At 36.4% G+C, this 13,622-nt stretch overlaps 1 protein-coding gene across 2 annotated transcripts; it reads right to left on the bottom strand.

Moving 5' to 3' along the window:
* Positions 1 to 1,592: 1,592 nt before the first annotated feature.
* On the bottom strand, positions 1,593 to 13,362 carry FGF8 (fibroblast growth factor 8). 2 transcript variants are annotated; one of them, XM_063435349.1, is made up of 5 exons: positions 12,429 to 13,362; positions 12,122 to 12,158; positions 10,341 to 10,488; positions 4,245 to 4,351; positions 1,593 to 1,943 (listed from the first exon to the last, which is right to left on the bottom strand). In XM_063435349.1, the coding sequence occupies exons 1-5, from the start codon at positions 12,458 to 12,460 to the stop codon at positions 1,665 to 1,667; spliced, it is 603 nt and encodes a 200-aa protein (XP_063291419.1). In that variant the 5' UTR covers positions 12,461 to 13,362; the 3' UTR covers positions 1,593 to 1,664. The 2 variants fall into 2 exon arrangements, with proteins under 2 accessions (XP_063291419.1, XP_063291418.1); XM_063435348.1 differs by having other exon boundaries at positions 10,341 to 10,521; positions 12,429 to 13,359.
* Between the last annotated feature and the right edge of the window lie 260 nt (positions 13,363 to 13,622).

Consider the following 13,622-nt stretch of genomic DNA (forward strand, 5'->3'; position numbering starts at 1 on the left):
AAATCGAAAATCTATCTGTTATTGTGATTTGTAAAATTATGTTTTATTAAGCCATAACCAGAGCTAAGTGGTAAACTTTCGACCAATCAGCTGTAAGAGTGCGGAGGTTCCAAGGTCACTTGCTGTTCCAGAACACGGCTACTATTATACCCTTAACGAAATTGTGCCTACAGTGTGTACAGGTATAGTTTGCAAAGCCAGATTTTACCAGTTGTATTTATATTTTGTATCAAATATGTTTAATGGTTAGCCCTGGAGCTTACATTTTTTTTTCTCAATTAAAGTGCTTGGAATATCAAAGCCGGTGTTAAATATTCTGTGACACAGAAAAAAAAAAAAAGATGCAGAGATCAGGTGCTGTAAGCAACCAATCAGAACCAGACATGACAATAGTTGAGCTGATTAGCTCCCACAATTCCCAGATGCACATAAATCCTTTGTTCTTTTTTTTTGTTTTTGGGACAAATACTGACAGGGTTATTCACTAATTGTTTTCCATTGCAGTTGTTTTTTTTGCATAAAATTTTAAAATTTCACGTTGAATTCCCAGCATTCTACACGTCAGGGAATAACCTTGTAAATGTAACCAGCGGAAGCCCAGGTTAGCTATGTTGGGTTTTTTAAAAAACGTCATATGATGCAAATACATTTTTTATAGGTTCGAGACCACCGACTATTTGCTGCTGAATGGTTTCAGTTTCGATAACAGTTTCATATATGAAACACAGAAAATATATAGGTTAATAAAAAGAAAACATACGCCAAAATAATACTATTACAAATTTTAATACACATTCAAATAAATATTCCCATCATTAATATTAATATGTACACATATCCTCAAAAAAAAGGACAAAGATCTTGCCAGGCAACTGACATTTGTACAGTGTTTAAAAAAAATAATACCATTATTATTATTACTTTTATCACTATTTTTACATCTGCTTTCTACCACTGGGATGCACTTTGTTTTATCAACATGCAGTTGCAAGTCTTGAGGTCTTTTGTGTCAAAGAAGGTGATTTCTCTTTGTTGGCAGAAATATTTATATTTAATTTAAAAAAAAATTACATTTTTTAGTTAGACATGAAAACCTGTTTCAACCAGGTAATTCAACATTTCCATTAAAGAAAATTGAATGAGTGAAAAAAGCAGCTCTTAAAAATAATCAAAAGCATACATGATAAAAAAAACAAAATAGAAAATAAAACAACCCTTACCCAAACAGATTTATGTAGAAAATTAAGAACCATGAGCAAGGTTCTTCCTCAGTTGTTCAGTACCTGTATTTTGTTTGTTTGTTTGTTTTTGGTTAAGTTTTTTTATCTGTAAGTAGCACTTTTGGTCCCAGGTTTCGGTTTCACTTTAACCTACAACGTTGTTTGCTAGATTATTATTTTATTTTTTTAAAGAAAAGTCTAAGATCTATGTGCAGAGCGCACATTGTTTTTGTAAGTCCGTACAGTTCTTCTTTTTTGTTTTTTTTTTCTTAAAAAAAAAAAGTCTGTAGAAATAAAAAAATAGATCATCTTCTGTAAAAAACAAAAAAATATATATGTATATTTATATATAAAACAGCTAGTCCAACTTGTCCGTTTTTATATTAGAATAAAGTAGTCTGTATGAAAAGTCTCTGGAACATGGAAGTGACTCTTGTCCGGTTCCTACCGAGAGCTTGAGTATCGAGTTCTTTTACTCCTTCTATTAAAAGGGTAATTAATAAACTCAAAACGTTTATGAGGTTCTGTGGTGTGGTGGCCCTTCGGCAACCTCTTCATAAAATGAACCTCCCGTTGGTGCTGCCTTGTCTTGGAACCTTTCCTAGGACGGCCTCTTCGTGTGAACGCCATGTACCAGCCTTCATACTTGCTATTTTGCAAAGCAGTGTAGTTGTTCTCGAGGACAATCTCGGTGAAGACACAATCTTTGCCTCTCCCATTTGTCTGCAGACATACCATGAAAAAGATATAATTAGTATATATTTTATGATGATGTGTATATACAAACACAAACAAAAACAAACATTGCTGACATAACAAAGATCCAGATACATTTCACGAGGAAAGATCAAGTTTATATTATCATTCTGCTTAACGAAGGGTGTGTGTTCACTAACACAGAGTTGGGTTGAATTGACAACTAAATTGTATAACTTGGACGAAAATTATGGAAATTTGGAGAAAAAAAAACTCCAACCCAGCCAGTTTAATATGTTATAGTTCTTGTGTTGGTCTAAATTTTGCAAGTCTCTCACTGCTTAGTGAACACACCACATTTTGAAAAAGAATCATGACTTTTAAATACTTAAAACAACATCTACTTGGTTAAAGAATTAGCCATCATCCTTCATTATGTAAATCATGGCATTAAGTAGAGTTGATTAAACATGTTTGAGGTGTATAATGGAACAGCTTCTGTCGTAGCTGTAACATTTCTAAACCCGAAGAGAGGTGTATGTTCTATTCACTAAGAATCCTATTACATTTCAGAGAGGTGTTATATTTAATTGTACGTTCTTTCTTTTTGTTGATAAAACATAGGTTTAATGAATTTCTCACAGTAGTTCAGCTACATCCATTCTTCTTGGTATGTAGTTGCAACTTTCTGACTTGCAAAATCACCCAAAAAGTTGACACAGACACCAGTTTTATAACTTTGAGCAGAAACCCCATTATACAACACTGCAGTAAACGTTGGTGGTTTGTAAATTATGACGGGTGACCTGGGCATTATTTTGTGATGCTACTGTGACAAATTGGTGGGCATGCTACAGATTTTAATTACATTCTAGGAACATAACTTCTTTAACGGATATCATTAGATGCTTATTGGATATTATGCAATATGTTGGTATTTACTCACTAAACACTAAATTGTGTGAAATCAATACAGGAATTGAACATTTGTAGGTCAAAATAAGCCAAGTTAGCAAGAATAGCCAGAATTTACTACTTTAGTTATTTTTGCCGAAAATTTTCAGTTCCTGAATAATTTCTCCAGAAATCCAGGTTATGTTAATCCTAAATAATAATCCTTAACATATCAAACTGTAACGTTTACGTAGGCCACAGATAACTAGTGCTTGGAATGAATAAATCTCGAACGAGGGAAGTCGAAATCAGATATATAAAGCTAACTGTGGTCTGAGCTTTGATTACTTTTAATCTCCGCACCCAGCCCAATACATTGCTCAGAAGGGATAAATATCCTCATTTCCTTAGACATCTTAAAGGAAAACGGTCAACGTCTTTTTAAAGGTAGTGAAAATCAAAGATTGCTTGTAACACAGCCTCATTGTGCCTTCTTTTGCAATGATTATATAGAGGTGGCCATCTTTAGTATTTTTGGATTAGAGGCCCTGCTTATCTGCTTAATCCATTCATAATTTCAAGGTCTGAAAACGTCTTTAAGGGCATTTCTGAGAGGCCCTTTGCTTGCTGATAGTTTAAGTTTTGTGACCCCGCACTTGCTCTTCATTACCAGCACAATCTGTGGTTGGATAAGCTGTGATTTTGACCAAAGAGGCTTAAAGATGGCCACCCCATAGAGCAAAATGAATCCACTAGATGCACTTATAGTAGGAAAATATTTACTTTAAGTTTGCTTTACAAAACCGTACACGCGTAGGTTCTAACTCAGGCAAATGTCGACTTTAAATATAAATTCAAATTAAAATGATGACAGTTTCCCTTTAAAGGCTGACAATGGCTTGAAAGTGAAGTTGAGAAAAAGCAGCTTGTGAAATATTACTGGTTGTTAAAGGGAAAGCATGACTAAAGGGAAGATTTCAGGGCTTACTAATGCAGCAGTCTGAACTCTGCCTGGACATTCCATTTAGTTGTACCATGTAATCGCACAGAATAGTAAAGCAGTTTAGCTATTTGTTAAAGAAGATATATGGAATTTGAAACACCCCTTTTATTCTTCCCACCTTTTATTCTTTTTGACTCTTTTATCCCCCTTTAGTCAGCCTTTTCCCTTTCCTTTTCTCCTATGTCTTTTAATTAATAATAGTTTTTTTTTTGTTTTTTTTTTACTCTTTCGCTTTCTTACATTTCTTCCCTAATTTTATTTAAATTAAAAATAAATAAATAAATTAATCAGAGCCTCATGAAAACCCTTTCTGTTTCTCTCAGCTGCGATAACTGCCAAATGACTTCTCTTTACGCTTAAATGAGTCTCCAGGCCTCTGGTCCCAGCATGTATATGACAATATTTTGTCATGCTCCAAAAAATGTCCTTACCTTGCCGATCAGTTTTCCCTTTTTGTTCATGCAGATATAAAAGCCAGTTTCTGCGCCTTTAATGCGGACTCTGCTTCCAAACGTGTCCGTTTCGACAATCAGCTTGGCTGTAAGGACAAAGAAATAAACGTAAAAAAAGGGAAATGTTCAATATACGTGAACTGTGCCAATCAAGAGGACGTTCAGGCAGAAATTCCCTGTGATTTTATTGAAGTACTAGCAAGACACACAATAAATGTTATTTAAAGAGCAAATCATTACTTCTTTAATTCAGCCACATCCAGATATGAACATCTAAACAAACGTTTCTTACGGAACAATAATGATCCAATTGCCATACTTTGTTGAAAATATGTTTTTGGATTCTGAGTCAGAGGTTCTAGATCTCGTTTTGTTTTCTAAGCCGCCCAATGTTTTCTAAGCTCACCCATGTCTCACCGAACTAACCCTTTCAGATCCCCCTTTGTCTTTTTATATATCTCCCCCTGTTTTTTTTTTTAGCCTCAACTCCATGGCTTCCAGCTTCCCCAGTGTCTGTCAATCCTCCTGGGCCATTCAACTTGTTCCTTAATATTTGAATATCTATGTAGCATTGCACCATTGCATTGGTAAATGGAACAAAAATGTTAAACTCACATTGTGCCAGAATTACGCAATGCCTTACAAAACAATGCATTGCATAACGTCTGGCACTCACATGGTAACGTAACCTGGTCTTTAATTAAGAAAAGCACAGGAAACATTTTATACAATTACGGACAAAATATACATTTTTTGTTCCATATATTTGCTTCCAGTCTTAGACAGTTGAAACAATCAATTTGCAATGTCCAGCTTTGAAAACTTTTACACGCCAGATTAATGTCCGTGATAAATTCAGGTTTAAATGATGGCAATTTTGTTTCTATTTACCGAAAAGGTCTTTTTTTTTGTAGCAGAATGAAAAGATTTGATTCATGAAACAATGGTTTGACCTGTTAACCCTATGGGATTGCCAACTCCAATACATATTATAAAGACATAAGAATCTGCACTAGCTCAGGATAGTCATTTATTAGACAGACAGACAAAACCATCTGTGCTAAAACATGTTATATTTGTACCAGACAGAGAGATAACAAACTGTCAATCACTACTTCAGACTCCCTATCCCAATTCTACACTTGTGTCTACCAGTTTAATATGACAGTTTCTATGTGTACATAAAATGCAGGTCAATATTAACCCCTTCAGTCGTTACAGAACACAAGAGGAGTTTCTTACCACTTGTAATTGTTGAACCAGGGAGAGTAGCAATTTAAAGTATTTTTTTATTGGCTTGCTCGGTACACAGTACACAAAGGGTAGCAAATGCCCTTTAATTTCTTTCACCCTTGTGTGTTGAGGCTTATTGATTTACTTATTGATTGACTGACTATGCAAATTTTGGGTCAATGCACTTTCGAGAAAAGAAAAACAACAGAAAAAAAAAAAACAGACATCCCCCCACATACAAAACTCTCTGTCTGGTCTCGCCTTATATTAATATGTATTCCTAATCCATAGAGATTCTAAATGATTAATAACTGCATGCAGAATTTAAGTACGGCATTAGAATGTCACTTGTAAATCTATTCAAATAATAACTGAAAGCATGCTGTCGTTAATATGTTTTACGCTGATAGATATGCGTTGTTTTGTCATAGTATGTTTTAATTTGAACATCATGATGGCCACGATGAGCAGACATCTGAGCAAAATTAACGATTCTTTTCCCAACTCTTATATTTTAGACTATATTTCCCAAGTTATTCTCCAATCACTAGAATGACCTGTTTATTGAAAGACAGACCCCCTGCAGAGTATGGACATCCACAGATAAATGTGGACTCAATAGACATTGCTATGTAGTATTCTGTCACAAAGTAAACACCCAGAAATAGAAGTATGGTATTAAACTTGGGTAAAATACCAAACTAAAACCACTAAAATAAAAATCATCTAATATTTATTTATTTTTTTTCATTGAGACAATGTTTCTTGTTTTTTTATTTTGTTTTTTTTTATTTTACTTTATAGATTTATTGCCACCCTCTTTGTTTACAGAAAAAGTTTGCAACTCCAAATTTAAAATGTGAAATTTTGCCTACCTTAGCTCACATCAAGACCCTTTGTACACAAGCATACAAAGACTGGAGATTAGACTCTGAATTCTTTAATTAGCCTCTATTTAAAATATTCACGTCTTATCAGTATTGCTCACCCCTCTAACAGATAATAAAAAGTCTCCCATCTATGTTATAGGATAAATTCCCCACCTGATCCAAATCTACTTCCGATTCAATAACTGTGCAAATGGATGGATCTCTTATGGGCCTTTTGGTGGGAAATGAAGCAAAATCCATATGAAATCCGGTAAAAGGTTCAAAGAATATTGATTCATTTCTTCTTACACATTGTCTTACAGACAGACGGAAGATGGTAAGGTAAAGGTTTTGTTTGGTGCAAGTAATGTAACCTCGCATTTTCAGTGTAATAAACCCCGTTGGTGGAAAACAAACAGATATCTTATTGAAACTGGTCTAGACAACTAATGCCTAAAATTCCATATCTTTTTTTTTAGTATATTGGTTTTAAATACTCCTAGAATGTAATAAGACCATACGCAGCAAACAAACAATGCATGCATCTATGTCTGTCTGTCTATTTACATATCTGTCTACCTATGAGTACTCCTAATTTCTTTCTACTCTTTATATCCAGATATATATTTAAACAGTATGAATTCAGTAAACATAAAAGCAGGCCAGCTCGCCAGATATAACGTGTCTTCGAGGTGGTCCAGACTGACTGTCCCTCCTAACACAGGGACATGTAAGAATAACTGTGATTAAGAAATGTATCTAATAAATGATCCCGTGTAGAGCATTATACCACGAGTGACGTAGCAAGTGTCAGCGGTAAAAAGTGCAAATGAAAAAATCTGTTTAAGATACTCTTATTGTTTGAGATAATGCTAAATTAAAGTCCTTTTTTTTTTTGGTTAAGATTTTTTAAACTGGGGTCACGAGTATTCCCAGTTTTATTTTTGGAAAGCATACCATTTTCAATTCTATTCTTTTTTGCTGTAGTGACAGTTTTATCCCAGTAAAATTATGTTTTCTGCTAAAACTTTGAAGTAAAGTAGCTACGTAAATGCAGAAAAAATGCAGTGAGACACATTTGATCCCCAAACTGGACTGAAAAGAGGAGAAACTATTCAGGAAATGTTAAAAAAGGTGAAAGTACTAAGAGTTTTAATGGTTCTGCCAGACATGGGGGTCTCTCTGGAGATTTATATAGAACAATCTTGAACCTCCTTTTAACATTTACAGACTTCCAACTCTGTTAAACCTTTGCATCTGAGAAACTGCTTGTTATATTTCTGTTTAGTATCATACTCTTATCCCTGTATATTTCTTTTGTCTGCGTGTGTGTGAGTGTGTGTGTGTGTGTGTGTGTGTTTCTTCATTCTAAATCCCAGAATCTTTACTTCTTCAAAAATATTATTTTTCAGTTAAAAAGCTCTATTTTTGACTGAATTGCATTTTATTTTATGAATCAATGTCGTATGAGACCGTCTGCGTATGTATAATTTTCTCATCTGTCTGGTTGTCTGTGTCCACTGTCTCACATTGAACTTGCTTAAGGCAAATGTTTTCCTTTGTTATTCATAATTTTCTCAAGTGTGAAAAAAAAACCCCATCTAAATATATAGATAAAAAGCACCCTTTAGCTAACTACAGCGACAGCCAAAAGCAAACCCAGAATCCATGTCTGTTCTGCTCCGAGTGCTTTATCTGCTAAACAGTGTGGTGAGCCAACAATTAACTTGAAAAACTAAAATAGTCAAGTTAGATAAAAAAAAAATCTACACTTAAGCTGAGCTAGACAATTTATCTGTATTGACTATTTTTGTCTTAATTTTACAAGACAGTTGGCAGCTTGCTGCAACTCACTGTTTAGGGAATGGACCCCTATATTAAATTAGATTTATGGGCGGGGAACATATGTACAGCTACGTCAATGTGTTGTAATTTACCAGCACAGATTTTAGAATAGTTGATACACTACTATTTTATAAACATTGGATTTTAAGTCTCTGTTTATTATACTAATCTGATTAAAATAATTTGTTTTGTGGCCTGGCTTATCCCACCTGCAGTTACAGGCCTGCAGCCTTAAACACAGCTTCGTCTGACAAGGCCTGTACTGCGTAGTTAGATGTAAACACTAACAGGGGAAAATAATGGAAAGTCTTTCACTATATCTCCTACTACCTGTTAAAACCTATTCTCTGTGAAACTCTGGGGGGTCTTTACCTCATCCAGTGCAACTGAAGCACCTCGTTTATCAACCATTTAAAAGAGCCACTGTCCTTCAGGAATTAGCATCTCTGATAAATGTGGTGCTAATTTTTACACTCACTTTGCATCTGTTTTGCACCAGAAAGCCTTTGTTAAATAAAGCCCCAACATGTTTAATTTATCAAAGGCAAAGTTACAAGCGAAGCGTTAAAATTAGGCCAAACAAAGCGGTGACCACTAAAACGTGTGCTTGGCTAACCCTGAACTATTGAGACAATTAACCCCATTAGTGCCAAAGGGAGTTTAACAACACATTGCATTTCTATTTATGCATTGTACAACTCTCCTCCCCCCATCTACCCCCCAGAGCAGACAGTGAGAAGATAGATAGATAGATAGATAGATAGACAGACAGATAGATAGATAGATAGATAGATAGATAGATAGATAGATAGATAGATAGATAGATAGATAGATAGATAGACAGGCAGATAGATAAATAGATAGATAGATAGATAGACAGATAGATAGATAGATAGATAGATAGATAGATAGATAGATAGATAGACAGATAGACAGATAGACAGATAGACAGATAGACAGATAGATAGATAGATAGATAGATAGACAGATAGATAGATAGACAGATAGACAGATAGACAGATAGATAGATAGAGAGACAGATAGATAGATAGATAGATAGATAGATAGACAGATAGATAGATAGATAGATAGACAGATAGACAGATAGATAGATAGATAGATAGATAGTTAGATAGATAGATAGATAGATAGATAGACAGATAGATAGATAGATAGATAGATAGATAGACAGATAGATAGATAGACAGATAGACAGATAGATAGATAGAGAGACAGATAGACAGATAGAGAGATAGAGAGATAGATAGATAGATAGATAGATAGATCGATCGATAGATAGATAGACAGATAGATAGATAGATAGATAGATAGATAGATAGATAGATAGATAGATAGATAGATAGATATAGCAAACTGGTGGTTGGGTCTTTGAGACAGTTAATCCTCCCTGTAATCCTAGCAGGGCAGTTATCTATCTATGTCAAACTCCAAAATTAGAGTGTAAGCTTTATGGGTTGCTGACTCATGGGAGGAGGATAAAAAGAGCATACTGGTGTCATGCATTATGTCAGTATCTTGCAAATAATATTATGACATGTTCCTTGCAATCCCATCCACTGCAAACATGTATTAGTAGGGGCCTATTCACTGAATTGTGAATTATTGCACATTGACAAGCGCCTTGCGGTATAAAGGTTAAAAAAGCTAAGTTGAATACAGTTTCAGTTCAGACAAAGTGGGGAATTTTTCTCACTCAGCTGTTTTAACTTTCGTTTTCCAAGTTGGTTCTCACAACTCACTGTTTAATGACTAGCCACCCAAATAGATAGTCTAGAAACTTAAAATACAGAAATATGCCCTGCGCTCAAACTCCCACTACTCTTGGGCGGCCATAATGCCTATAGTACTCATATGTTTACATGTATAAACAAAATCAAAATAGTTACATCTTTACTATCCAAAATCCCTGTTATATAAGTAAAATTTTTGTTAAACTTTGCAAACACCACTAAGTGTAAGCTCACTTGCCAACACCAGCCTGATACCAGACAGATGAACGATCCTCTCTAACAGTAAATTGTAAGCTCTGCTGCCCAGCACCCAGAGATTATACACAACTGCAATGACATATTCAACCGAGTACGTAAATGTCCAAAAGTGTTCTTACCATGTGGGTCGCCATCTTCGGCCATTGCATTAATTTTTTTGTTATCCAGAACCTGCACGTGCTTGCCGCTGGTCCGACTGTACAACTGGTAGGTCCGGATGAGCCGACGGCTCAGTTGATCTGTCACAAGGCTTTGCTCCCTCACATGCTGTGTAAAATTAGGTGGGGACTGAATAGTTACCTTTAGGAAATATATAAAAAAGCTATTATATTGTACATATATATATATTGTACAGCTAAATGGCAGCCAACACAGTTTAATGTGTGGGTGCGAGAAAGGAAAATAATTTGAATATATAAGTGTAGGTACCTTAGTACATTCAAATCTTAGAGCATTAAAAGCTAAATTTGTCAGGCTTGCCAGATTGAAATCGCATTAGATTTATCGTATAGGGAAATCTGGACAAATAATATCAATATCAGAACTAAAATCTAAAAACTAAATATAGAAACATTTAGACATTAGCTTGCAATATATATATATTTACTTTGATCTATCTTTATATATATATATATATATACTTATATATATATATGTACTACATATAACACAACAAACAATTTAGAGTAGCATTCTAGTAATACAAATATATATATTAAGCAAAAGAAAAAAAATGACTTAGTCACATATTACATAACATTTAGAAACCAAAAATATGTTTATCTAGCATAAACTTGTTCGTGTTTGTTTGTATATTTGTAGGTGTGTGGTTTCAAAGTATATCTGTAGATATGTTCCATTCTATACAGCAGTACAGCTTGTTTTATGCTTCAAAGCAGCCTGCCCTTACTGTGACAAATTTGACAAACTGTTAGGCATGCCAACCTTATGAAGATTTATTCCCCTTTTGTCTGTAATTTTAAGTTGAAAGTATTGCCCTTGTCTGTGACATTTATAAAGATATATTCTGAACAAATGGAAAGGGGAGACTAGTTCCACCTGGAAGGGTGAGAAGGCAGCTCTGGCTGGAATCTCCATATCAAATCAGAGATTCAGGCTGGGAGTGAGCCCCTATGTGATAAAGTGTGCAGTCAGTGTACTGTCTGTATCTCTTTTAGAAGGGGCCAACCTCTGTGCATCTGGGCAATATGGTAAAATATTTGTGCCAGCACTGATGATCAGAGCATGTGGAGTGAGTCTGTTAACCATCTGATGTTCTATATTTTTCCAGTTTTCCTTACACAAAATTCTAATTTACTAGGTTTGCACTTTTGACACTACCATTGCATTACAGCAATTAATAGGGGGGTGGGGGGGGGGGGGGGGGGGGGTATAAACAGCAATTAGATGATGTGTGTTACACAAACACTAAAATCAGATTTTATATATATTTGCAGTGCAGATAATAAACATTCTAAAACAAAAATGCTAGAATTGTAATTGTAACACTTTGACCTTGAGCAGTTATTAGATGTGTGAGTGCAGAGGAACTCAGCAATACCCCCAGCTCGCTGTTTAACTAGGGGCTGCTAACATTGTATCAGATGTGGGATTGCAGACAGCGAAGGAGCTTGTGAGTTACTGTACGCTGAGTGTTTGTTGTGTTTTATGTGAAACATTGTTTATCTGTTTGTTTGTTTGTTTATCGCATGATTCTATTTCATGCCTATGTTGGGGAGGGGGGAAGTTAAAAGGCATTTTCAGGGCAAGAGAGGGGAATTCAAAGTACTTATAAAAAAAAAAAAAAAAAAAAAAAAGCAAAACAGCAAAAAACAAACAAAAAACAAAAACCCTGTCCCTTTAGAGATTCATTTAAAAAGTATAAATAAATGATATTTACCTGAGCTTGTAGACAGATGACAAACAAGTGTAACAACCTGTAAAGAGATAGAGAGGGGCAGGTTAGGAGGCATATTGCACACATCGCTAAACAGCAACTGGGCTGTATTTACTAAACTGCGGATTGTACTGAAATAGAAATCAAATTGTAACAATCAGACTGAAATAGCCATACAGTGACTGTAACTGGATTGGAGAATATTCCCAGATCGGTTCTTGTCTCAGGTTTAAAATTCAGTAGAATGCAGTGTTTAGTAAATAAAGCCCCCTGTACGGTAGGTACATTGGGTGTTAGGAGGGATACTTACAGATAGCCCAGGACTGATGTGATGTACCTCATGGTGCAATGACAGTGAATCCCAGAGAGTGGCTGTGGCTGGGCTGGCTGTGGCTGGCTAGCTGTGCCTGTGTCTGGGCTAGCTGTGGCTGTGTCTGGGCTAGCTGGGTCCCTTGGTTACTAGCCAGATGATAGCAGAAGAAGGTGCAATGCAGCCACTACTAGTCCAGGGATCTTCTGCAGACCCCTCCTCCCATCCCCCCTGGCCAAACTGCGGAGACAGGCAGTGAAGGACACCAAGTCACCCCCGGCACAATGAGGGGGCACGCTACCAAGTCTCCCAAAAAATAGAAACACCCCGAAAGATCACTCAGCAAGCCTGGCCAGAGGTGCAGAGCGCAGGTTCCTGGCAGAGATTCTCCCCCTTTCCTTCTGAGTTACTGCAAACAGACTGAGACAAAAATCCTTCCAGAGCAGATTGCAGCCTCAGTTTCTCCTCTTTCTTAGCAGAGACAGAGCGCAGTCCTGCCTGGGTTCCAAGTTGTGAAGATGAGGTGACTGAAATGTCCAAGTCTTCTCCAAGGTGGGCTCTGAGGAGGGTCACAGGGGCTGATGTCCCAACGTGCAGATCATGATAGAACGTTACAGTAACCAGACTGTCAGAATGTTCAGCTCACTGGGAGCAACCTCTGGAGGCTGAAAGTAAAGTCTGAATAAGTAAAAAAAAAAAAAATTAGCTACTTCACAACCTGGGAGGATCAGATCTTCCAAAATGACGTTGTGTGTTGGTGTGCAGGCTGGCTGCTGGAAGCTGATGGTTAGAAAGTGGATGAGTTCAGCCAATGTAACCTGGTTTAGGAGGAGCTGTGGCTGGGAAGCCCCTTCTGACCCCACAGCCTGTGTGTGAGTGTGTGAGTGTGTCTTGGCTGGTGTCTCATTGAGCACTGACTCAAGTTATTGCCAGTGAGCTCTTCTCCTTCCTCTTGTCATAAGCTCTCCAATGTCAAACTCCCCCTTCTACCCTGAGCTGGTCCCCCCCTCTCCCACCCTGGGCTAAATGTGGGTGGGGGCACGTGTTAATCCTGCCCCTTCCACAGCAGCCACACAATCTGAACTCAGCTAAACCACTGAATTATGTAGGTCACAAAACAGAGCAATTAGCAAGTACAACCTGGGGCTTCCAATCAGTGCAGCAAGTGGCCATACATCATATAATAGAATATAA

Source organism: Pelobates fuscus, chromosome 10 (genome assembly GCF_036172605.1).
Source record: "Pelobates fuscus isolate aPelFus1 chromosome 10, aPelFus1.pri, whole genome shotgun sequence".
Taxonomy (NCBI): Eukaryota; Metazoa; Chordata; class Amphibia; order Anura; family Pelobatidae; genus Pelobates; species Pelobates fuscus.